The sequence below is a fragment of the Sus scrofa genome, chromosome 11, assembly GCF_054392235.1.
Source record: "Sus scrofa isolate SSC_HxYL_T2T_F1_AM1 chromosome 11, Sscrofa_HxYL_maternal_Yorkshire_Landrace_v2.0, whole genome shotgun sequence".
NCBI lineage: Eukaryota > Metazoa > Chordata > Mammalia > Artiodactyla > Suidae > Sus > Sus scrofa.
Genome location: NC_139393.1, coordinates 22,683,077 through 22,708,033, shown reverse-complemented (window position 1 = coordinate 22,708,033; position 24,957 = coordinate 22,683,077). Strand labels below are relative to the sequence as shown.

General features: G+C 39.8%; 1 protein-coding gene across 6 annotated transcripts in view; it reads left to right on the top strand.

Moving 5' to 3' along the window:
* GPALPP1 (GPALPP motifs containing 1) overlaps nucleotides 1-24,957 on the top strand; it is a 98,845-nt gene that overhangs the window by 12,212 nt on the left and 61,676 nt on the right. The window contains exons 5-9 of one of the 6 annotated variants that reach the window (XR_014819528.1): nucleotides 4,739-4,870; nucleotides 5,562-5,726; nucleotides 9,620-9,718; nucleotides 17,944-18,162; nucleotides 23,388-23,473. Coding sequence is in view for 4 of the 6 variants with exons in the window: in XM_021065611.2 (XP_020921270.1) it covers nucleotides 4,736-4,870; nucleotides 5,562-5,726; nucleotides 9,620-9,718; nucleotides 17,944-18,162 (618 nt within the window). In the remaining 2 variants the exon portion in view is untranslated. Of the gene's footprint in view, nucleotides 1-4,735; nucleotides 4,871-5,561; nucleotides 5,727-9,619; nucleotides 9,719-17,943; nucleotides 18,163-18,788; nucleotides 22,561-23,387; nucleotides 23,798-24,957 lie in introns of those variants that run through there. The other 5 variants (XR_014819527.1, XM_084981837.1, XM_021065611.2 and 2 more) reach the window with 5 other exon arrangements.

Genomic DNA, 24,957 nt, shown 5'->3' with positions numbered 1-24,957 from the left:
AAGGAATCATTTCGATTTGACCCAGAAGAAAGTTGGGTTGGTGAAATAATTATTATAAAATACTGAAACTGACTTTCTCTTACCCAGCTCTGGTACCTTTATATAACAAGGGCACTGGTGGATACATGTTTTTTTAAAAAAGAAAGATCAAAAAGGAGTTCCTGTCGTGGCACAGCGGAAACAAATCCGACTAGGAACCACGAGGTTGCAGGTTCAATCCCTGGCCTTGCTCAGTGGGTTAATGATCTGGTGTTGCTCTAAGCTATGGTGTAGGTTGCAGATGTGGCTCAGATCCTGCGTTGCTGTGGCTGTGGTGTAGGCCGGCAGCTATAGCTCCAATTAGACCCCTAGCCTGGGAACCTCCAAGCAAAAAAAAAAAAAAAAAAAAAAAGATCAAATGATTTCGCTGCCAAATACTTTGTAATTTGTAATGCATTTTCCCCTATATGGATATTATTTTCAGCTTCTCCAAGGCTTTGGGAAACAGTTATGGTCTGCATCTTGCATCTTAGAGATGCTAAAAGCCTGATAAATTGGGTAAATTACCCCAAATTGCATGATTTCTACTTATCAAAAGTCTAGGCTCAAACCCAGCTCTTAGGACTTTAAATCACGTGTTCAGTCTGCTCTTCAGCAGTGCCTTTCTGTGTATGAATTCAGATACTTCTGTGCCTCTCCACCAAAAATCAGCAAATCCTCTGAAGTGGTTACTGAAGGAAGTAACATGCAATGGTTCATAAGCTCATGAATTCCAGAGTCATTCACTCATTCTTTCAACAGAGGTTTATACAGCACACAGTGTGTCAGACAGTTAGTCACAGAAGTCAGTCTGTCAACAAATTGTCTTGTTCCCACCTTCAAAATCATCCAGAATCCAGCCACTTCTGCTGCCTCCCTGATGCAAGTCAACATCACATTTCATCTGTTTTATCAGTCTTCGTGTTTTAGCCCGTGTTCCTCTGTCTACACTCTCTTCTCAGCACAGCAGCTAGAGTGGCCCAGGTAAAACGAAGTCACATCATGTCATTCACACTCACAACTATTGATTTGCTCTGCCTCTCTCTGCATAAAAGCCAGAATCCTTCCAGGGCCCTCTACAGTCTGGCCTCCATTAGTTCCCTGATTTTCTCTCTTATTTTGATCTGACCACACTGGGCTCCTTGCTCCTTAAATATGCCAGCCAGGCTCCTACCCCTGAGCCTTGATACCTGCTGTCCAAGTCTCTCCAGAGTGGCCTCCCCCTAGATATTTATGTGGCTTGCTTGCCACGAGCGAGAGTGCTTCTAGCTGCTAATAATAGAAAAATCCAACTCACAATGAAACTTAGTCCTAACCTTCTTGGTTAGTAAATGGGCTTATATAATTTTCTGGGTGGTCTATAATCTGTAGTCTCCAAATAAGGGAAATGTGTTTCATGCATAAGAAGAGGCCTATACAGAGGGTTGTTCCAGAGTTGGTTACTTCAGCCGCCTAATGAGATCACCCAGGGCCCCAGTCTTCAGTGACTTCTCTGTCCTTTATGGTATGTTGATTCCTCTTAGGCTACCCCTTCATTACACCGGGAAGCCTGCCAAAGGTCTGAGATTCACACTCAGATGGCAGTGTCCGGACGTAGAAGGGGAATGGTCCCTATCCTGTGTACCCTTTTTAAAGGGGGAAGCACTTCTTCGGGTTTCCTGTGGGCCTCTCGTTGGCCAAAATTGAACCATATGCCTATGCCCAAGCCAATCGGTTCAGCAGAAGGAATGAGTCCACTCTGATTGGCTTAGGAGTTCCTGTTGTGGCACAGTGGAAACAAACCTGACTAATATCCATGAGCACACGGGTTTAATCTCTGGCCTTGCTCAGTGGGTTAAAGATCTGGCATTGCCATGAGCTGTGGTGTAGATCACAGATGTGGCTCGGATCTGGCATTGCTGTGGTCGTGGTGTAGGCTGGCAGCTGTAGCTCTGGTTTGACCCATAGCCTGGGAACTTTGATATGCTGTGGGTTTGTCCCCCTCCACCCCCCAAAAAGACAAAGTGATTGGCTTAGAGTTATCAGCATTCCCCCCTCCCCCAAATTAGGGGAGGTCAGGTCACAGTTTGCTGAGAAAAGCATGGTTCCAAAGAGAATGAAATAACACAGAGTTCTCTTAGCAGTACAATAGTTTTTGCTTGGAGCTGTTATAACTCCCATCTGAAAGACAAGAGTGAGGCCTGGAAAGGTTAAATAACATGATTGAGGTTACAGGACTGTTATAACAGCAAATTGAGGCCTTGAAACTAGGTCTAACACTGCAGCCCAAACTATGAACCATTAGGATACATAATTTCTATTGTATTTCTGGAGAAAATAACTAACCTTTTTTTTTTTTTTTTTTGTCTTTTCTAGGGCTGCACCCACGGCATATGGAGGTTCCCAGGCTAAGGGTCTAGTTGGAGCTGCAGCTACTGGCCTACACCACGGCCATGGCAACTCGGGATCCGAGCTGCATCTGCGACCTATACCACAGCTCACGGCAATTCCGGATCCTTAACCCACTGAGTGAGGCCAGGGATCGAACTTGCAACCTCATGGTTCCTAGTCAGATTGGTTAACCACTGAGCCATGACGGGAACTCCTAAAATAACTTACCTTTTTAAAAAAGAAATAAGTCCCCCAGGACAGCAAAATGATTTACTGCCAAGATCGGATTTGGGTTTATGATTCCGGGTTCTCATGTTCAGTTTAGTCTGTTAGGCTTGATTTTGTTTGTTCCTCCATCCACCCATTTAGTTTATGTCTCGCAACCTCCTCAGTGATTTTTACTTCTAAAAATTTCAGGTACCTACTTTTATAAAACCATCTCTCCTTAGATGGAAGTGAAAATATTATTAGCTTAGCCCATCATCCTCCGCTTCAACACTACATTGATATCATGGCTCTGATAGTATTCAAAGTTGGTTTTATCTTTTTTTTCTGTTTATTTTATGTCACTAAGTATTATAGTTGTTTGTAGGGGGCTATAAATATGTTTAAGGTAATGTCTTTGCTATCAAAGATCTTACTGTTATAGAGATCAGTTATAAACAGTTAAAGTTAACCCATTAGCAGTTGAAATAAAATAATAGAGGGGCTGCTGTAGCATGAGTAGAAAAAATACTGGCCTTGATCTTAGAACATTTGAGTCTTAGATTTTAGTCTTATAACCTCAGACAAGTTGTTTACCCTTTCAAAATACTTCTCTAAACCTAGGTTTCCTCAAAAAGAAAACAGCAATGTGGGAGTTCCCACTGTGCTGCAGTGGGTTAAGGATCCCGTGTTGCCACAGCTGTGGCAGAGGTTGCAGATGTGGCTCAGATTCAGTCCCTGGTCCAGGAACTTCCACATGCTATAGGTGCAGCCAAAAAAGAAAAGAAAAAAAATTAAAAAGAGGGAAAAAAGCAGTAATAATAATGCTATTATTTCACAGTTTTATTTTAACTATTTCACAGTTTTATTATGAGGTTCAGATGAGGCAAAGCCTGTAGTTATTGAGAGAGTGTGTGTGTGACTTAGAATAAGCCACAAGACAATGTGTAATTATCTAGTTATTTGTACTAAGAGCAACTGCTCATAAAGGTTCAGAGAAGAAACCACAGGTAGGAAGTGGTAACTGAGTGGTTAACAGGGAAAATGTTATATGAACACCATAGATGAGCACCTCATCTTAGTAGTTTGAAAAAATTAGGGGGAAGAAGCTGCCTGTCAGAGCCGGAGGACAGACGTCTTACTGTTGTTCATCTTGTTGTTCATCTGTCCTCTTTGAGGACAAGGACTGTTTTAAACCCTAATTTATATGGCATCTAACAGTGTTAACGTGAAACTCCTTTATTAAAATGAATTACTGAGAACTACTTGAATTCAACTAGTGCCATACTATTACATCTTTGGGGTAACAAGAGAAATACTTTGGGAACCAAATTAGCTCATTCATCCAGCATTTTGTGAGGTACTGCCTAGCATTTCTGATTTAATAGGCCATACTAAATCGTGAAGGCTGATACAGCTTCCAAGAATGTCTCTGTTTTTTCACCGTGCCCATGGCATTCAAGAATGTCTTATTGGTGTGTATCTTATTCTGAAGGGCTTTTTCTGTACCAGAATTGAAAATAGTTTCAACTTGTGTCATCTCTCACCAATCGTTAATAATTCCCTGGAATATTATGTTGAGAGGAATTGTGAGGCCACATGTGTGTCCATCTGGAAGAGGGCTTTAGGGAGTTCACGAGCTCTGCGGTGGACATAGAAGAGGTGGGGTGGCTGACATGCCCGGATCTGCCATCTCTGTGCACTGCACTTGAGGAAGGCATATAGAAAACATGCTTAGTGGAGTTCCCATCGTGGCACAGCAGAAACAAATCCGACTAGGAACCATGAGGCCGTGGGTTCGATCCCTGGCCTCGCTCAGCGGGTTGAGGATCCGGCGTGGCCATGAGCTGTAGATCTCAGATGAGGCTCAGATCTGGTGTTGTTGTGGCTGTGGCGTAGGTCAGCAGCAACAGCCCTGATTAGAGCCCTAGCCTGGGAACCTCCATATGCCGTGGGTGGGGCCCTGAAAAGACAAAAGACAGAAAAAAAAAAAAGAAAACATGCTTAGTGATTAGCCGCAACACATTGTTTGCTGTTTTGTTCTGTTTCTAGGTTATCAGTTTCAGTTAAATTTTAATAACTTAGAATCATTTTCAATAACCTGTAGCTCCAGGGTTGGGTTAAAGGTAATATCTTGTTTCAGAAGGAAACAGATAGCAGTGAAGAAGAGGACATTGTTGGACCGATGCCTGCCAAAGGACCAGTGAACTCGAGTGTATCGACAGAGTTTGAAAAAAGGGCTCAGAGAATGAAAGAGAAACTGACGAAAGGAGACAACGTAGGTTTTAAATATACAAGACACTTTGAGAAATTGACCAACTAGATTAAAAATCTCAATTTTACAAGCAGACATAAAAAATGTGTGGGTACATAAGTACGTACATAAAAATTTAAGATCTGGAGTTCCCTTCATGGCTCAGCGGTTAACAAACCCGCCTAGCATCCATGAGGATGCAGGTTCGATGCCTGGCCTCACTCAGTGGGTTAAGGATCCAGCGTTGCCATGAGCTGTGGTGTAGGTCACAGACACGGCTCTGATCCCATGTTGCTGTGGCTCTGGCGTAGGCTGGTGGCTACAGCTCCCATTCGACCCCTAGCCTGGGAACTTCCATATGTCGCAAGTGCGGCCCTAAAAAGACAAAAAAAAAAAAAAAAATTAAGATCTAAGTAATCCAGAAATAATAAAAGGAAAAAAGATGGGCAATTTTGCCTACTTAAATTCTGTATGGCAAAAGACAACAAAGTCAAGGGAACAGTAAAGTAGATTGAAAGTATTTATAACATATATGACAAAAAGTTGTTTCTTAAATTCTTTCTCTTTAAGTGTGTTAACTAACGTTCAAGCCTCGATTGAGAAGCAGAGTCACTTATACAGTATTCTACACACACACACACACGTGCGCACATACACATATACACACTTTCCAAGCTACTTTTTTTTTTTTTTTAACTTTTTATTTCTCTTAAAGGACTCATCTAAACCTATTACAAGAGAGTCTTGGATGACTGAGCTTCCTCCAGAAATGAAAGACTTTGGTCTTGGGCCCAGAACTTTCAAGAGAAAAGCAGATGACAAATCTGGAGATCGATCAGTCTGGACAGACACTCCAGCCGACAGAGAAAGGAAAGCTAAGGTGAGAGAGTTTGTTTGTCCCTGTATTTCTATCCATACAAATAGAGTTGGCTCTATTTGGGAAAAAATATAAGGCAGGATTATTTAAGGGTACTGTTTTTGGTTGTTGTTTTTTTTTTTTTTTCCCCCAGGGCTGTACCCTCGGCATATGGAATTCCCAGGCTGGGAGTCAAATCGGAGCTACAGCGGCTAGCCACAGCCACAGCAATGCCAGATCTGGCAAGTCTGCAACCTACACCACAGCTCACGGCAACACTGGATCCTTAACCCACTGATCGAGGCCAGGGATCGAACCCAAGTCCCTGTGGATACTAGTCAGATTTGTTACCGCTGAGCCATAAAGGGAAGCCCCAGGGGTACTGTTTTTTTAAATTATGATTTCAAGGGTCACAGGTTTCCCCTGAAGGGAAGTTATGAGAACATGACAACAGTTGCTTCTGTGTATTTGCTTACTATTTCCCAATAAATTGTCTTATCTAAATTTCAAGAGAACCTAGAGACATGTTTATTGGCATGTCCTCTATGAGGTCAACTTTTCTGGAATTAAATACTGGTAAGTGATTAACAGTAATTCCATTCCAGACCTTTCTGACTCCCCCGCCCTTTCCTTATATATCGTACCATTTCCGTAAAAGTTTATCCTTTAAAATACCTTCAAAAAAAACCAAAGCCACAGATGAACCTAGCAAGCTAAGTGGTACATAGAGACTGTCTCTCAAAATAATAGTAGCTCAAATGCATTAAGCTTCATGTTACTGTCAAGATAGGTAAAACACTTTCATTAATATATTGACTAGTTTACCCCAATAATACACCCAAAAATATACATAAAATACATTATCATTTTTGGGTTTTCTTTTCTTGGGTCCTTCCATTTATTATGAAATATTCCACTGTAAGTTAGGAACCCAGCCAGTGTCCTCAGCACTACTTAAATTCACTCCATCTGAAGATTTCAGTTTCCTTAATATGTCCCATTCAAATCTTTTCTTCCCCAATGAATTTTATTATATTTAAGGTTGTACAACCATCATCACAATCTAATTTTAGAACATTTCCATCCCAGACCCCCAGTCCACCCCTCCCCCAACATGTCCCCTTTGGTAACCATAAGTTTTTTCAAAGTCCCTGAGTCTGTTTCTGTTCTGCAAAAAAGTTCGTTTGTATCCTTTTTTTCAGTCAAATCGTAAATGCTTGACCAGTTGGCACTTTGTGATTATAGCTGTACCAGTTCTAACTTAAACAGTTCCACACTTAACTCATTCCCCTAACTCTGTTTATCTTGTTCATTGGTGCCTAGAATTATGAGGATTTCCATTGTCATTCTATAACTGAAAATTGAATATCTCCTCTGCCAGGCATTCTGTTTGTTCACAGGTAAAAGCTCCTTAAGGCACTTCCATTTTTGTGAAGAATTGGTTGTGAAATGCTTGGTGTTATTCTTAAAATGATGGTTTGTGGAAACTCCACATTTTAGCACTCTCCCTTGACTACGTGGCACAATCATAAGTTCTCTTTTGTCTTGAGGATTCAAGGAAATCCAGGAGTTGTGATAGAAAGTTGAAGTGAACCAACATGCTTGAGGGTGGAAGAGGCAACAAAAGATGTGGCAGAGAAGTGAGCCGCACGCCTTGACTGACTAGTGAATGCCTGTCTGCTTCTTAACTCGACTTTTATAAAATAACATTGGCTTTTTTAGGATTTAGCCAGTAAGATTGTCTCCAAAAAGACAATTGAAAAAAGAAAAAGACGATTTCCCTTGCTTCCACGGACTTTTTGTTTGTGCCTCCATTTTTTTTTTTTTTTTTTTTTTTTTTTTGTCTTTTTAGGACCAATCCCACAGCATATGTAGGTTCCCAGACTAGGGGTCAAATCAGAGTTGTAGCCGCCACCCTACACCACAGACACAGCAATGCCAAATCCAAGCTGCGTCTTCGACCTACACCACAGCTCACGGCAATGCCAGATCCTTAACCCACTGAGCGAGGCCAGGGATTGAATCGTATCCTCCTGGATGCTGCTTAGATTCGTTTCTGCTGAGCCATGACGGGAACACCTATGCCTACATTTACTTGTGCTTTTTTCAGTCCTTGTGTTCCTCATTGTAGGTGAATAGACAGACGTCTAGCCTACAGCCAGATATGCAGGGAGTCTTTTTCAAAAGAAAATATCACAGAAAAATAGGTAGGATAAACAGAAACTAGCCAGTACAATTTGAGCTTAAGTGATTTGGGGCCCTACAACTAAATTCTTTAGACTGGTCATTCTTTTCAGGGCCTAAAGTGTTTTGTTCTGTATTTAGAGCAGACTCACAGAGGAATTATTAATAACCCTTGCATTTTATTACAGCATATGTACCATAGACATAGATTTTTAGTACAAGTTGTATGATATCCTGTATAAAGTTCATGACTAATTTTTGATTTTTGGAACAGATCTTAGTCGAGTTTTATTTTCTGTCTCCGAATTTCCTTTTTGTAGTCTTTTTCCACCACTTTATCTTACTTTTTTTTTTTTTTTTTCTGGTGGCTTTCCTGTAGCGGGCAGAAATTCATGGGCCAGGGCTTGAATCCGAGCCAAAGCAGTGACAGAACTGGGTCCATAACCTGCTGGGCCACCAGGGAACTCTTCGTCTTACTTTTTTGTATTTGATTTCCCACATTCATCTCATACTACTCAGTGTTCTCACATTCACTTAGCCAACATGGCCTAAGTGAAGCAAGGTTGCTCCTTAGAGAGAAATGAAACTGTTAGGTGTAAATTAATGGAATAAGATCAGTTATTTTCTCACCTTCCAGTCTTGATTGGATTTACTTACCAACTCTTAAATGGTCAGGTTTTCACCTCCATCTTATCAGAACATCATTTTTTTATGATTTTTATTTTTTTCATTATAATTGATTTACAGTGTTCTGTCAATTTAGAACATCATTTTTCTCTCTTTTCTTTTTTCTTTTTAGGACCACACCTGCAGCATATGGAAGTTCTTGGGCTAGGGGTCAAATTGGAGCTGCAGCTGGTGGTCATGGCCGCAGCAACACAGTATCCAAGCTGCATCTGCACCCTACACTGCAGCTTATGACAACACCAGATCTTTAACCCACTGAGCAAGGCCAGGGATCAAAACCACATCCTCAGACACTATGTCAGGTTCTTAATCTACCAAGCCACAGTAGGAGCTCCTGGTATTTCTTTTTTTATTTCTTTTTAAATTTCAAATTCCATGAGTTCGCTGTTGGCTCAGTGGGTTAAGGATCCAGTATTATAACTACCATGGAGTAGGTTCAGTCCCTGGCCCAGAAACTTCTGCATGCCACAGGCACAGCCAAAAAAAAAAAAAAAATTTCTAATTCCAGTTGTTCACAGCTGGTATATTTTGCATATTGACCTGGTATCCTGTAGCTTTGTTATAATTGCTTACAACTGCCAAGAGTTTCTTAATAGACTCTGGAGTTTTCTACAAAGACAGTGTGTCATCTGTGAACACAGATAGTTTTATTTTTATTTTTTATTTTTCATACCCCTTTTATTTCTCTTTTTTCCCTCAATAGTGCTTTTCCTAGAATTAAAAAAAGATAATATAAGATTTATTATTAACCCTTAATTTCTCTTCTACATGTCATCATTGTTTGTCAGACTCACACTCATCTCTGAGTTTCATAACATCCAGTTAGTTGACTGGAGAGAGTGTTTTTGTTTTTCTTATTTATGGAAAAATCTTAGGACACTAACAAATCCCTCATCAAGTATTTTAACATTTCTAGTGGGAAGCGATTCAACAGGCCTGGCTTAGTTTAGTCTCATTACTCAATCTGAGTAAAAATAATAGTATTTCTTTTTTATTTTCTCTTAACTATACGGTTCAGTAATGCATTATCTGTGTTTGTTCCTCAGGAGACACAAGAAGCAAGAAAGTCATTCAGCAAGAAGGATGAAGAACACACATTGTCAGGAAGGGAGAAGAGGTTGGCGGAGCAGGTATCCTCCTACAATGTAAGTCAGAGAATTAAATGTACAACCTTTCCTTTTTCAATTTTTCTGTCTTTTAATGCTCTTCCCATTTTTTATCTTTTTCTTGTTTCTCTTTCTTTTTTTTTTTTTTAGGAAACACAAATTTTTATTCTATGCAATATAAAACATTATGCATTGATTTGGTACATAATTTTTTAGTTTGTACTATAGGAAAAACGATAATGAAGAAAAGGTTTGTTTCTCTTTCTTTTATATGTCTTCCTCTTCCTTCTCAGTCTTTTTTCTATACATCTGTTCTGAAAAATACTCAACTCTGTTGTGTGTGTGTGTCTGTGTATGAATATATATATATATGTAGTCCTGTGTAGGGTTTTTCAGTGCATCTCATGTAATATTTTCAGTTCGTTTTTAACTTAGATCATATATCAGAAATTTAATTCATAGAGATGGGTAGCACATGATCAGAAAGTAAGAGCCCCACTAACTCCTAGAGAGCCTCAATTCATACATTTTTAAATTATAAGTCGATTTGGAATGTTTGGTATCATGATTTAAATATGGGAGATGTGATGATATAAACATGGGAGAAAAATATAAAAATATATAAAAACATTAAAATATAAAAATTTAAAATAGGGTTCAATCTAAATTTATAAGCTAAATAGTCACTATTTGTTTGGCATATTATTTTGTTATATTCTCGTATTCATTAAACAAATTGGCATTCCCATTTGGTGGAAATGTAAATCGGTGCAGCCACTGTGGAGAACAGTACGGAGACTCCTTAAAAAAACTAAATGTAGGAGTTTCCGTTGTGTGTCAGCGGGTTAGGAACTCAACTAGAATTCATGAGGATGTGGGTTCAGTTCATGGCCTCGCTTAGTGGGTTAAGGATGCAGCATTGCTGCAAGCTGCAGCATAGGTCAAAGATGCAGCTCGCATCTAGCTTGGCTGTGGCTGTGGCATAGTCCTGGAGCTGCAGCTCCAATTTGACCCTTGGCCCAAAAAAACTTCCATATGCTTCAAATGTGGCCCTAAAAAAAAAAAAAAAAAAAACAAACCTAAATATTCTAGAACTACCATGTGATCCATCAGTTTCACTCCTGGACATATGTCTGGAGAAAACCATAATTCAAAAAGACACTTACACCCCAGTGTTCATTGCAACACTATTTACAACAGCCAAGACATGGACGCAACTTAAATATTCATCAACAGAGGAATGGATAAAGATGTGGTACATATATACTATTGAAAATTACTGAGCCATGAAAAAAAAAAGAATGAAATAATGCCATTTTCAGCAACATGGGCGGACCTAGAAATTACCATACTAAGTGAAGTAAGTCAGACTGAGAAAGATAAATATCATATGAGATCACTAATATGTGGAATCTAATAAAGAATGGTAACAGAGAACTTGTTCACAAAACAAAATCAGACTCAAAGATTTCAAAACCTGGCGTTCCCTTCATGGCTCAGCAGTTAACGAACCCAACTAGGATCCATGAGGATGAGGGTTCAGTCCCTGGCCTTGCTCAGTGGGTTAAGGATCCAGCATTGCTGTGAGCTGCGGTGTAGGTTGCAGACTCGGCTCAGATCCCAAGTTGCTGTGCCGTGGCATAGGCCGGTAGCTGTAGCTCCAATTTGACCCCTAGCCTGGGAACTTCCATATGCCACAGATGTGGCCTTAAAAAGCAAAATAATAATAATAATAATAATAAAGAAAGAAACTGATGGGAGTTTGAATGATAAAACTGGGTGAATGTAATACTAAGATTTGTACATTTCATTGTATGTAAATTTACTTTAAAAGAAAAAATTGTAAACAAATATTGAACTCTGTTGAAATGCATACTGAAGTATTACAGTACGTGTTATGATGTCTGCAATTTACTGTGCACTCAAAATATTAGAATTATAATCTTATGCTGAAATTTTGGTTACTTATGAGATAATGCTTTTCAAAATATTAATATAGTCTTAAGACTAAACCACCCTATAAGCCTTAGTTTTGATAGATCATTATTTAGAATATTACCAAACAACTAGAATCTTAGCATGAATTTTCAAAAGCTGCTGAAAAATCATCCCTTTAGAAATAAATTGCTCTGGCTTTTATAAATGGATCTAACACGCATTTTTGTTGAATGATTAAACTTGGTAAATCAGCAAATTGGTCATTCAGCAAGTTGGTTTCTACTTGAATTGGCTTTTGGTGTGGTGATTGCTTCTAGGTGTTTTTATTACTGATTTATCTGCCTGGCACTAGTTTGGTCCTGTCACAGTGTGCAAATTGTGTTAAATCAGGCAGTACACCCAAAACAAACTGGTATAGCAGTTTATTTTTTTTATCATAACTAATTTGAGTGCTTGAATTGTTTGAATTGACCAGAGCAGTCCAGTGTTTTAATGTATTCCTGTCTTTATTGATGTTTTACTTATTAATATAGAGGATCAATCAGTTGAAACCTACAATCTTTATTTCTCCATTTGTGTTTGCTTTTTGTTACTTCTGCACAGTTTTGCCCATTATTCTAGACCATTTTCCTCAGCAGTGGCTCTAGGCAAACAAAATAGGCCTCTGCAACTTTCTTCTTTCTCATGTCTCCACACAGCCCCTCCAAACTTTGCTCTCTGTTTCCTCCAGCTCTTCCTTATCTCTTCATATTGTGGGTTACCTGTACAGCAACCTGGGTGGGGATTTTTGTTTTTGTTGTTATCTGTCTGTTTGTTTTCTTTCTTTCTTTCTTTTTTTTTTTTTTTCCTTTTTACAGCTGCACTTGTGGCACGTGCAAGTTCCCAGGCCACGGGTCACATTGGAGCTGCAGTTGAGGCCTGCACCACAGCCACAGCAACAATGGATCCAAGTCACACCTGTGACCTTGCACTAATGCCAAATGCTTAACCCCCTGAGCGAAGCCAGGTGTCAAACCCGCACCCTCACAGACATTAGGTCCTTAACCTGCTGAGCCACAGTGGGAACCCCAACACAGTGGGGTATTGTTGTTGTTGTTTTAACATTCCCTTTCTTACAGTATCTTCCGTCATGGTCTATCACAAGAGACTGGATATAGTTCCCTATGCTGTACAGTAGGACCTCATTGCTTATCTGTTCTAAACGTAGCAGTTTGCATCTACTGACCGCAAACTTCCAGTCCATCCCAGTCTCTCCCCCCGACCCCTTGGCAACCACAGGTCTGTTCTCTATGTCTTTGAGTCTCTTTCTGTTTTGTAGATAGGGTCATTTGTGCTGTATTTCAGATTCCACATCTAAGTGATATTATAGATTCTATAATACCATATTTTAAATACCATATGGTATTTGTCTTTCTTTCTCTGACATACTTTGCTTAGTATGAGAATCTCTACTTGCATCCCTGGGTGGTTTTTTTAAAGCCCAGGTTCCTGGAGTTCCCACTGTGGTGCAATGGGATCAATAGCGTCTTGGGAGTGTTGGGATGCGGGCCCAATCCCTGGCCCAGCACAATGGGTTGAGGATCTGATGTTGCCAAAGCTCTGGTTTAGTTTGAGGCTGTGGCTCCTATCTGATCCCTAGCCTGGGAGCGCCATATGCCTTGGGGTGGCCAAAAAAAAAAAAAAAAAAAAAAAACCACACAGGTTCCTGAGACTCAGGATTGACCATTTTGATTCAGTAAATCTATTGTGGGGCTCAAGAATCTGTTTTAATTTTGAACCACTCAAAGATGGAGACCAGGAATTCCCGTCATGGCTCAGTGGTTAACGAATCTGACTAGGAACCATGAGGTTGTAGGTTCGATCCCTGGCCTCACTCAGTGGGTTAAGGATCTGGCATTGCTGTGAGCTGTGTTGTAGGTCGCAGACATGCCTCAGATCCTGCGTTGCTGTGGCCATGGTGTGTAGGCCAGCAGCTGCAGTTCCGATTAGACCCCTAGCCTGGGAACCTCCATATGCCGTGGGTGCGGCCCTAAAACAAACCAAAAAAAAAAGCATGGAGACCATGGCCTTCAAGTATTTTTACTCAGTATTCCCTCAAAGAAACTTTTTTCCCTGACATCTAAAAATGTTCATTGTGAGTTTCAGTAGTTACGAAAGATGTAATTTATAGCACATTGTATTACTCTTAAATGTTTCAAATGGAATCTAAATGCCATAGTAATTCAGTATCTATTATTATTCATTAAAAATACATATATGAACAAGTACTTCCTTAACTGTTGGAAATTTTATTTCATTCATTTTTCTCTTTGAATACATAATTTCATTTCTCTCTGGCACAGAATTTTACCTTAATGGAATTCACTTTTATGCTTGAAGGTCTTTTATGATTATATTTGATAAGTCATGTTTCACTTTGACAAATTTATGCACATAAATTGAAATCGAAAAAACATTTTTTTAAATTTCCTGCATCTAAGGTTTTAAGTGTGACATTTTCTTTCCTTTTGTATTAAGTTGTAATTTCAGTTGATCAAAACAATGCAAATATCTTACTTGATAAATAATTATTAAACATTAAAAGTAAAATATAAATTTATTTTATTCTTTTAATGAAAGACTTTCTTTCCAGTTAGTTCCTGGCCTTTGGATGAATGTTAGTTACTTCATGCTAGAATAAGACAGGTTTCAACATCAAATGTGTTCTTCTGGATTTTTTTTCTTTCTTCCTTTCCCTTTTTTTTTTTTTTTCTTTTCAGGGCCACACCTGCTGCATATGGAAGTTCCCAGGCTAAAGGGTTCAGTCGGAGCTGTAGCTGAGACCTATACCAAAGCCACAGCAGCATGGGAGACGCATCTGCAACCTCCACCACAGCTCATAGCAATGCTGGATGCTTAACCCCCTGAGGGAGGCCAAGGATCTAACCCACATCCTCATGGATGCTAGGCGGGTTCATTAACTGCTGAGCCACAATAGGAACTCCTGTTTTATTTGCTTTTATGGTATGAGTTTTATAATTAAGAGTTAAGAAAGCATGTTCACATAAGAAGTGGATGAGGGAGTTCCTGTCGTGGCTTGGTGGTTAACGAACCCATCTAGTAACCATGAGGTTGTGGGTTCAATCCCTGGCCTCGCTCAGTGGGTTAAGGATCTGGTGTTGCCATGAGCTGTGGTGTAGGTCAAAGACATGGCTTAGATCCCGCATTGCTGTGGCTGTGGTGTAGGCCAGCAGCTACAGCTCCGATTAGACCCCTAGCCTGGGAACCTCCGTATGCCAGGGGTGCAGCCCTAAAAAGACAAAAAGACAAAAAAAAAAAAAAGAAGAAGAAGAAGAAGTGGATGAGAAGGGAACACAATTTGTTATAGTGATGTCATTCAGTTCTTTTAAGAATTTCTGCGTTATTCAACCTCACAATGATCTACTGATGAAAATTGCTAATGATCTCTCAACTGTCTCTCACCTTTGATTTTTTTTTTTTCACATTGGTCCCTTTTCTTCTTTGGGTTTTTGTTTTGTTTTGTTTCTTTGCATTCAGAATGGTTAGAGCTTTAATGGACGTTTAGTAACTTCTCAGCTGAAGACCATTTTCCATCTTTTTCCAGGGGACTCAAGCTGGCAGCATTGCCTCCCCACTGAATACTGGGGGGCAGGGTGAACAGAGTGAGGAAGGGCTGTAGTATCCTTACTCTCCAGCCCACCAGGCCGGGCTTATTTTCTCATTCTCACTTTCCAAATCTGTATAATGAGATTAATAACAATTTTAGAGATGTTGTGTTGTGAGGATTGCAATATAGTAAATGCTCAATAACTTTGAACACTTAACATTCATTGACTGATTCTTATATATCCCAACACTATACTAAATGCTTTGTATTCATTAGATTATAAACCCCTACCTCATCCAAATATTTGGACAGTATTACTATTATGATTTATTATTTTGCAGCTGAGAAATTGAGGCTTAAATTACTTGCCAAGGTCACCAGTGTTGAAAATAGCAGGTATCATTGCTTTCCAGATTTTTCTGAATTTAGAACTTAAGTTCTTAACTGTTCCTCCATGCTATAAGTATAGATAGGCTATTTTTTCTTAGCAATATTTGGTTTTTATAACCTCCAATTTCATTAACAATAAAGAATTGGAAAGCACTCGACTTGCAAACCAATTTGTTTCCTAAAGACTTTACCAATGAAAGTAAAGTGACCAATTGAAATGACCAATTTATGAAATGTGAGGGTTGAGAAAATGGAAATAGTGCTAATTTAAATAAATATTTACTAATACAGCATCCAGATTGAGTTCAGTTTATAGGAAGTAAGTATCACATAACCTAGCTGACAAAGTCAGATGTCATTGTTAAATCAGGCAAGTCGGACTGACTTTAAGAAAGTCTGACTTCATTCTTCCGTTCAGATAGATGTGACTATGCTCATTTGTATGACACTTCTGAATTGTAAAATAGATGGGCAGGTGCCATAAGTTTCTCTTCTGTATGAAATGAGATGCTGCCACCTTCAGCATTTCTTACCATGTATTTTGCTTTCACTGAGCTCTCTTCACATCTTTACTCTCAAGTATATTGTTTGACAGGAGGCAGGCCCTGGAAGAAATGTAGTGGTTAAGCAAAAATTGCCCTTTCTTTCACTGCCCCATTCTGAAGTACATCCAAATTCAGGACATTGCAACGAGAACTAAAATGCCCATTCCAAAAGGCATTGGAACTCTTAATAGAAATACGTTTATGACACGGAAGGATACAAAGCCTCCTGAGTTTGCAGCTCCTTGATTAGAAGTTTCAGTCATACTGGTATTTCAGATTTTTTATTTGACACTGTGGAGACTTGCTCTCCAAGGCAGTAATATTCTGTAATAAGATTCTGAAAGGCCTCTCCTCTGTTAAATGGGAAAAGGCTGTAATGAAAGGGGAGACGTCCTCCCGAGGTGCATTATCAAGCGAGTCTGTTTCAAATGAGGCTACATGAAGAAATTTAGAGTTCTGGGTAATAAGCTTAGAATTTGCCTTCATACCCCATGGAATCCGCTCAGTGTGGCCCCGAGGGATACCACATACCGCAGTTCAAAGGCCGCATGGACCCTTGCATCTCACTCTCTGCTTCTCCAATCCATTCTCTTTTACTTTAATCCGTACTGAAAGGTCTGGGAGTTTCCTCGTGGCTCAGCAGGTGAAGGATCTGGAGTTGTCACTGCTGTGGCATGGGTTTGATCCCTGGTGCAGGAACTTTCATATGCCATGGGTGCAGCGCCCCCCCCCCCAAAAAAATGAAAGATCTGTAATAGATCTAATTTATGAAACCAGTTGCCTTTGCTCAGATTTCATCCTACCAGTTGATATGAAGATGGAAACTAATAAAATATTGTGAATCAGCTATACTTTGTTTTTTTTAAAAAATAATAAAATAAAATGTGATTAATTACTGTAGCTTAAAAGAAAGAAAATGAGAGAGATACAGCAAATAGAAAGGACAAGAACTTCTCTTGGCATATAGACAGTGCTGCATTTCCTTCATTTGCTTTGGGTTTTGTCAGCTCCGTGCCGTTATTTTTCTGCCTTGCCTTTACTCTTACCTCAGCCTGACAGTGCCGTCTCTTCCATTCCTCCCGTTCTGGCTTCATGGACCAGCGCATCTGTGAAGCTTTAATGGGGCTCCCAAGTGAGAAAGTAATTGCTCTTCTTTCTCACCCTTGTCCTTGGTTCAGACTCTAATTTTGACTCATCGCGCAATGCTTTTTATGATGGTTATTTAAACATTTGTTTCCTCTCCCTCTTGCTCCTTCTTTTATTGTGTAACATGTAGTTAGTGGAATTGAATTTCTGTCTGATGCGTATTTTCTTCAAAGCATCTGTCTTGGATGTAGAAAAACCTTTTAGGGTTTGTAAATAGCGCTCCTGAATGTTCACCATTATGCCGTCGTTATTTTGTTTCATGATTATATATATATATTTTTTTTTTTTTTGGTCTTTTTGTTGTTGTTGTTGTTGTTGTTGTTGTTGCTCTTTCTTGGGCCGCTCCCGCGGCATATGGAGGTTCCCAGGCTAGGGGTCTAATCGGAGCTGTAGCCACCGGCCTACGCCAGAGCCACAGCAACACGGGATCCGAGCCGCGTCTGCAACCTACACCACAGCTCACCGGCAACGCCGGATCGTTAACCCACTGAGCAAGGGCAGGGACCAGACCCGCAACCTCATGGTTCCTAGTCGGATTCGTTAACCACTGCGCCACGACGGGAACTCCCCCATGATTATATTTTGTCAAAGATCTTTATAAACTGAGATTTTTATTTCTACTCTTTTGCTCTCCCCAGGAATCAAAAAGATCAGAATCTCTTATGGACATTCATCATAAAAAATTAAAGAATAAGGCTGCTGAAGATAAAAATAAGCCCCAAGAAAGAATACCATTCGACCGTGATAAGGATCTTAAAGTTCATCGATTTGATGAAGCTCAGAAAAAAGCCCTGATAAAGAAGTCTCGAGAACTAAACACCAGGTTTTCACATGGCAAAGGCAATATGTTTTTATAAGTAAGTATATTTTGTTAGATATATTTCCATACTGATAAATTTGAACTTTTCTAAATACTCTTATCTATAAATAATTGTGGCAATTGATATTATTTTATAATAGATTTTAAACCTGCAGAGCTTTTTTTTTCTAAGTGAACTGTGATATTTGAAAATTCAGCCTTTTGTAATAAAAAATGTCATATACTGGAAAAGTAGCCTTGTCCTCATAATAACTCAACAGGACATTACTATTCAAAGCGCTAAAATAAAATCTTTTCATTTATGAGACATGGCAAAGGAAAATGTGGTTTGCAGCTTGGGTAAATGTGCATGCTTTATAAAGAAGGAGGTTTGCCAGCAGTCTGTTTTATGTTAAACAGGATCTCAATGAAAAGATGTTCATTGCTTCTGGAAGGTTCATTGCTTTAAGCTAAGGTTCAAAACCGCTACATCACTCTTACATGGCCCAAACTGACAAGGGTTCATAATGGTGATTCTATAAAAGCTAAGGTGACTTCTTAAAATCTTTGTGATTTTTAATTGTATGAAACCTACATCAATATTAAAATGTGGCTTTAAGGGAAAATACAATTACAGTGAAAAGTAATTCTCCAACTTACTGAATTTTCTTATTCTTACTTCAGGGGGATTTCCCTGTGCAATGAAGAAGCGTTGAAGAGTACTCTTTTTTTCCAGTCTGTTCACTTTTTTCCCATTGTTTCGAGTTTCTTAAGATTAGAGGATTCCTTTAGTCTTAAAAAAGCATACAGACTTCCCTTACTCTGCGCATCCTTTAAAGTCATGTGGAAACATAAAATCAGTGTGTCTTATGCAGGGTACAGTTTTAAGTCTTGTGTTCTGAGGAAGTGTGGACTTTTATTCAAATAATTGTTTTGAGGTTCCCCCCCTCACACTGCCTAATTTTTGCGCTGTCTCACAAATACCTTGTAAGGTCTAGACCGTCTATCAAGTCTCTTCCACAGCTTGGACCCCCTCGTCAGATATTACTGACCTCGCGGGAGTGAGTGTGTCTGGTCCTCGCAATAAATCCATGAATTTGAAATGGTTTGGTTTCCCTCTAAACTGCAGCCAGTGAACACACAACATTTACTTGAAAATACAGAGTCTGGAGGTTTTGTCCATTTTGTTATCAGTGTCTTGCTTGGGCACTCAGGGCTTTTTATTTATGATTTGGATTTTTTTTGTTTGTTTTTAAGTCAAAAAGGGGGACCCCTAGAGTTCCTTTGTGGCACAGCAGGTTAAGGATTCAGTGTTGTCATTGCAGGGGCTCGGGTCGCTGCTGTGGCGCGCCTGCGATCCCTGGCCCTGGAACTTCCACGTACCGCAGCTGTGGCCAAAAAAAACCCAAAAGGGTTTCCTCTGCATTATTTTATGTGCTGAGAAAAAACTATTTTTATTTTTCCAACTTTAGTAAGTATTTCTAGGGGAGGCAGCCTGAGGGACAAGATATGCCCTTGGTGTGGAGTCTGAGATTCTGTCTCTCAACCAAAGCTGTCTACGTTTTTAAACTGCTTTGGGGTGATCTGACTTTGACCATTTATATTTGACAAATTTTAGTGAATTTAGTGGGGAGGGATCTTTTACATCAGTCATAAATAGCTTTGTTAAAAAGTCAAATTCAATCCCTGAATACAAAAGTGGAAACTGTCATCAAAACTACCCTGATCAAGTTAAGTTTCTGATGCTTTAAGCACTGCCTCTAAGATGTTAATAAAAAATTCTCGATAGATAGGAGTTCCTGTCGTAGCTCATGGGGTTAAGGACCCGCTGTTGTCTCTGTGAGGATGCATGTCCCATCCCTGGTCTTACTCAGTGGGTTAAGGATCTGGCAGCATAGGTCACAGATGCAGCTCAGGTCCCATGTTGTGGCTCTGTCCTAGGCTGCAGCTGCAGCTGCAGCTTCAATTTGACCCCTGTCCCAGAACTTCCATATGCTGCGGCCGTAAAAAGGAAAAAAAGAGAAGAAAATTCTCAATAGTTAAAGCCTAAACTCAAATTTTGTAAGCTATATTTTCTTAAGATTAATCCCGATTCTGGTAGTTGTGTGTTCTGGTTTTGATGAAGCATATGGTTTTAATGGAAAAAGATTCTGAATCCTAGTGCAGTTAGGCTTTATGAAAATTGAGTAAACTGTTCAGGCAAATTATGGGACAAATTTTTCTCCTTCTAATCTTAGAAGTACAATGGTATTTTCCATAACAATAACCTACTCAAGGACTGTTACTATTTAAAAGATGAATTATTCTCCTAAGCAAGTTGAAAGGGCGTCTAATCTAAGCAGAATTGAACAGAGCTACCTTTGACTAAAGAAGTCATTTTTAGCAGATGATATTTTCTGAACATAAAACTTTGTACAAGAGCATCTATGACTTTCATTAATTTTGTTATAATTTTTCCCCTGGTGGAAGGAAAAAATGTTTTCTAGTTCTTGATCCTTATGTAAATTCCTAACACATATTTTTGAGAAATGTTGGTATTTTTTTAAGGTAAAAATGTCACCTTGGGATACTTATTTTTGCATTGCTTTCCTCACCCTAAGGGTAGGTAGGGCTACTTCTATAGTACATCTCGACTGCTTCTTCCCTCACCCTTGCCAGGTCTGTGACCTTAGCAAAAGGGAGAAAAGCCCTCTCGTCTGCCTAATCCTTTACATTAAGTGACCACCTTGCCGGTACCTCTGGTCTAGCCCTCTTTTATGCTACCCTGAGGACAGTTTTAGCAAAACACGAGGCCAGAAGTTTTTTGCCCCTTGCAGAGACTAAACTCAATATAACCACATGGTCAATAAAAGAACAACATAGCTATTTGCACATCCCCTCCCCTCTTCCAAAGCTTCCAAAGGCCTGATTAAATCAAGTCTTCTCTCCATCTGGTAGAAAATTGGTATCGTTGACATTTTCTACTAATAACTCTTTGCTTTCCTATAATTCTTGGCCAAACTTTGTAGACCTGTGACCTCTTTTGAAAGTTAAAAATGAGGAGGAGGAATTCACTTGTGGTACAGCGGGTTAAGGATCTGGCATTGTCTTTGCAGCAGCTCAGGTCACTGTTGTGGTGCAGGTTCTATCCCTGGCCTGGAGTCTTCTGCATGCCATGGGTGTGGCCAAAAGAGAGGAAAAAAAAAAATGAAGAAAAAAGAGCAACACTAAGTTAACAAATAGAGCAGACACTTTAACATTCTTTAGTTTTGGGTGGGGGGGTGGTGTCTCTCTTTTTCTTTTTTTTTTTTTTTAGGGCCACTCCATGGGCATATGGAGGTTCCCAGACTAGGGGTCCAGTAGGAGCTATAGCCACCGGCCTACACCACAGCTCACAGCAACACCAGATCCTTAACCCACTGAGCAAGGCCAGGGATCGAACCTGTGTCCTCATGGATGCTAGTCAGATTAGTTTCCACTGAGCCACGACCGGAACTCCCTAACATTCTTTACTGTTTGGTGAAGGTGAGGTTTAGGTTCATTGTACCTGTTCAGCTCTCTAAATTATTGTCTCAAGTGTTGATGCTTCAGATAACAACCACATTACTGGTAAATAAATGACTTTAGTAAGTGGGAGAATTGGGAGGTAAACAAAAGGTGAGCGATAGTAGCTACACCCATAATAAGGCTGTATCATCAGATAAATTTTTTTGGATTGGAAAAATATCATAAATTAATCCCTATTCTAAAAAGAAAGAAAGAGAAAGGCTGCAGTTTCACTGAGTTCTCTGACTTGTTCAGAGGTAGCAGCTTTTGACATTTATCACTTGAAATTTAATAGTTCTTTGGATTAATGACTTTTTTAGAAGTAAGGTTGGTATTTACATGGTATCTACATGCTCCAGAATAGGTTAACAGTGATTATATAAATCATTTGATCCTGACACATCTTGGCACTTTTTGTTTCTTGTATCGGGTGGATAATGTTAACATTATTCCTCAGAAATGTATGATCATGGGAGATAGTTTTTAGGCTAATTACAGGCGTCCTTATCACTACTCTTCACTTTTTCCCTGGCAATGATAGATATTGTTAGGGAAAAATTTCTCTGTTGAGTTATACACCTGAGAAGAAGAATTAACTTGGAAGGAAGTAACTAGAGATAGTAGTACCTGTGTAATATCAATGCCAAATCTTCTACTTTAGAATGTTAATTTTTTTACTTTGGCTTTTGATGCCATCATGTGATTTTTAGTGTGCAGTTATGAAAGGTCATGCATTTCCTATTAGGGGAGAGGTATATTTTTTTGCAGCTTAAATATTAACTGTGACTACAGTATGTACCAAATTTAAAAGCTATACACTGCCCCTTTCAGTCTTTTCGTTTTGAACTTTACAATTGAAAGACTTTTTAGAAAAAAGGAATTCCTGAGGTGTAATTTTTTTATGTATGAATAAAGTTGCATCTATATCTGAGAAGTTGTGGTCTTTTATTTTTGTTTTATTTGTGTAATATTATTTGTGTAATATTATTAGCTTAACTGAAGCAGGCAGTATTCGTAAAGCGAACATCCTATGAAGATGTATTCTGACCAAGCAGATCATTGTGGGCTTTTGGAGGGGGGAGTCTTTCACTCCAACTCTCTTGCCAGATTTTCGTTATCCCAATAAAACTACAAATATTAGCTATTTATTTAGAAACACAGGACAAACTGGAAATGCTCTTAAGAGCACCCTGGCACAAGAGGGGCTGGCACTGGGTTTGTAACCAAGATGCCATTGTTCTGCATATCATAAGGTTGTGTGACATTTGGTGGGTTTTTTCCGGATTGTTTGATTATGAGGTTTTATGGTTTATTGTTTAGGGTTTGGGGCTTTTTGCGGGGGGGGGGGGTTGCCTTTTCTACTTCTCAAATTCTTTCAGAAAGCATGTGTTCCTTTATAATTACAGAGGGAAATTAACTTTTTCTTTTTTTTTTTTTAAGTCCTAACGTTGTGTTATATAGGATCAGAGTTCAAAACTGAACTGTTAGGGAGATGCCTCAGGATTTGCCTTTTCCTTAACTGGGACAGTGCCCAAAAGTGATACTTAGCAGTACAGAAGCTAAGCATTTTTTTTAGGTTTTTATTTTTTTCTATCACAGTTGATGAAGCTACGCATTTAATGATAGGACTCTGGACATAGAGGATCAAGGAAAGAGGGTCCTTATGGTTTCAGATCACTTCCCTGTAATAAGTATTTCTTGAGGAAATAGTGTTTGTTCATTCAGTAAACATTTATTAAATGCCCGGGTGTGTCCTAGGTCTAAGAACACAGTGGTGAACCAGGCTTTCGTAGTCCTCGTCCATGAGAGGAGGTTCTGTGCTAGTCACTACAGAGTGCTCACAGGTAAGTCACACAGAGTCCCTGCCTCGTGGCACGTGGGAGAGCGGAAGATCTCGGTAAAAAAGATCAAGTAAGTGTGCAGCATGACGACTCTCGCTAACACTGCCCTGTGACATACGGGGAGCTCAAGAGTAAATCCTAAGGGTTTTCATCACAAGATCTTTTTTTTTTTTTCTTTTTATCGTGTCTATATGAGAAAATGAATGTTGGCTGAAGCAGTTGTATCATTTCATAATATATGTAAATCAAACCATCATGCTGTACACCATAAACTCATACAGTGGTGTATGTCAATTACTTCTTAATAAAAGGGGGAAAAGTCACAAATTGTGGTTGGTTTTATAAAGAAAACCGGGTAATGGAACACTACAACAGGTAGTTGAGAATGAGAATCCTACTCAAGTAAGGTGATAGGAAAAGTCTCTCTGAAGGGTTATTATTTAAACTGAAACCTGGGAGTTCCCATTGTGGTGCAGTGGTTAACGAATCCGACTAAGAACCATGAGGTTGCAAGTTCGATCCCTGGCCTTTCTCAGTGGGTTATGGATCCGGCGTTGCCGTGAGCTGTGTGGTGTAGGTTGCAGACGCGGCTTGGATCCCGCGTTGCTGTGACTCAGGCATAGGCCGGTGCCTATAGCTCCAATTCGACCCCTAGCCTGGGAACCTCCATATGCCACGGGAGCGGCCCAAGAAATGGCAACAAAAAAAGACAAAAAACAAAAAATAAAAATTAAAAAAATTAAACTGAAACCTAAAAAAGGGACAGAGAAGGTAGCCATTTGGAAAATGACTTGTTCCAAATCAGGTCTGGCTGCTTGCTGCTCAAACATTGATACTCAAGAGAGACAGATGTTGGTGGAAATGAAAAACTGCCTTTTAATTAGAATGTCAGCAACCTGGGGGGCTGGTGGACTCAGTGTCCCCCCAAAACCACCTTGGCCATGAAAGATCTTAAAAGGAAAAAGTGAGGCAGTCTCAGTTAATCATCGACATAGGGGGTCAGTCATCACCATTCCCCACTGTGTGCAGGCTTGGAGAGCCTCTTGTTCACGTGGCCTGGTCACACAGTTTGTTGGCGAGATTACTGAAGGGAGATTAGGGGAGAGATCTGGTCATCTGTTAACTACTTACTCTTCATTTCGACTTCTTTGATCTACAGAAAGAACCAGCAGATGAGGCAAGGTGTTGTATGATCAAAAGATCTGAGAGGTGTGCTTGGACTGGAGTGGGGGCAGCAGGGCTGATTTAGGGTTAGTGTCAAAGACAGAGGGCCTCCTGCAGAGAGCTCTTTGCTGCCTCCCTACTAACTGCACATGCAAAGACCCTGAAGCACTAATTCTGCCGTGTTTAAAGAAATGAACCTGTGTGAGCTGTGTGCAGAGACACACGCCCAGGGTTGGTCCCTCTGTCAGTAGATAGGAGGAAGCCCGTGTCCTGGCCCTTAACCCAGTTTTAGGTCGGCGGAGCCTCCCAGAGGAGAGTAGCTC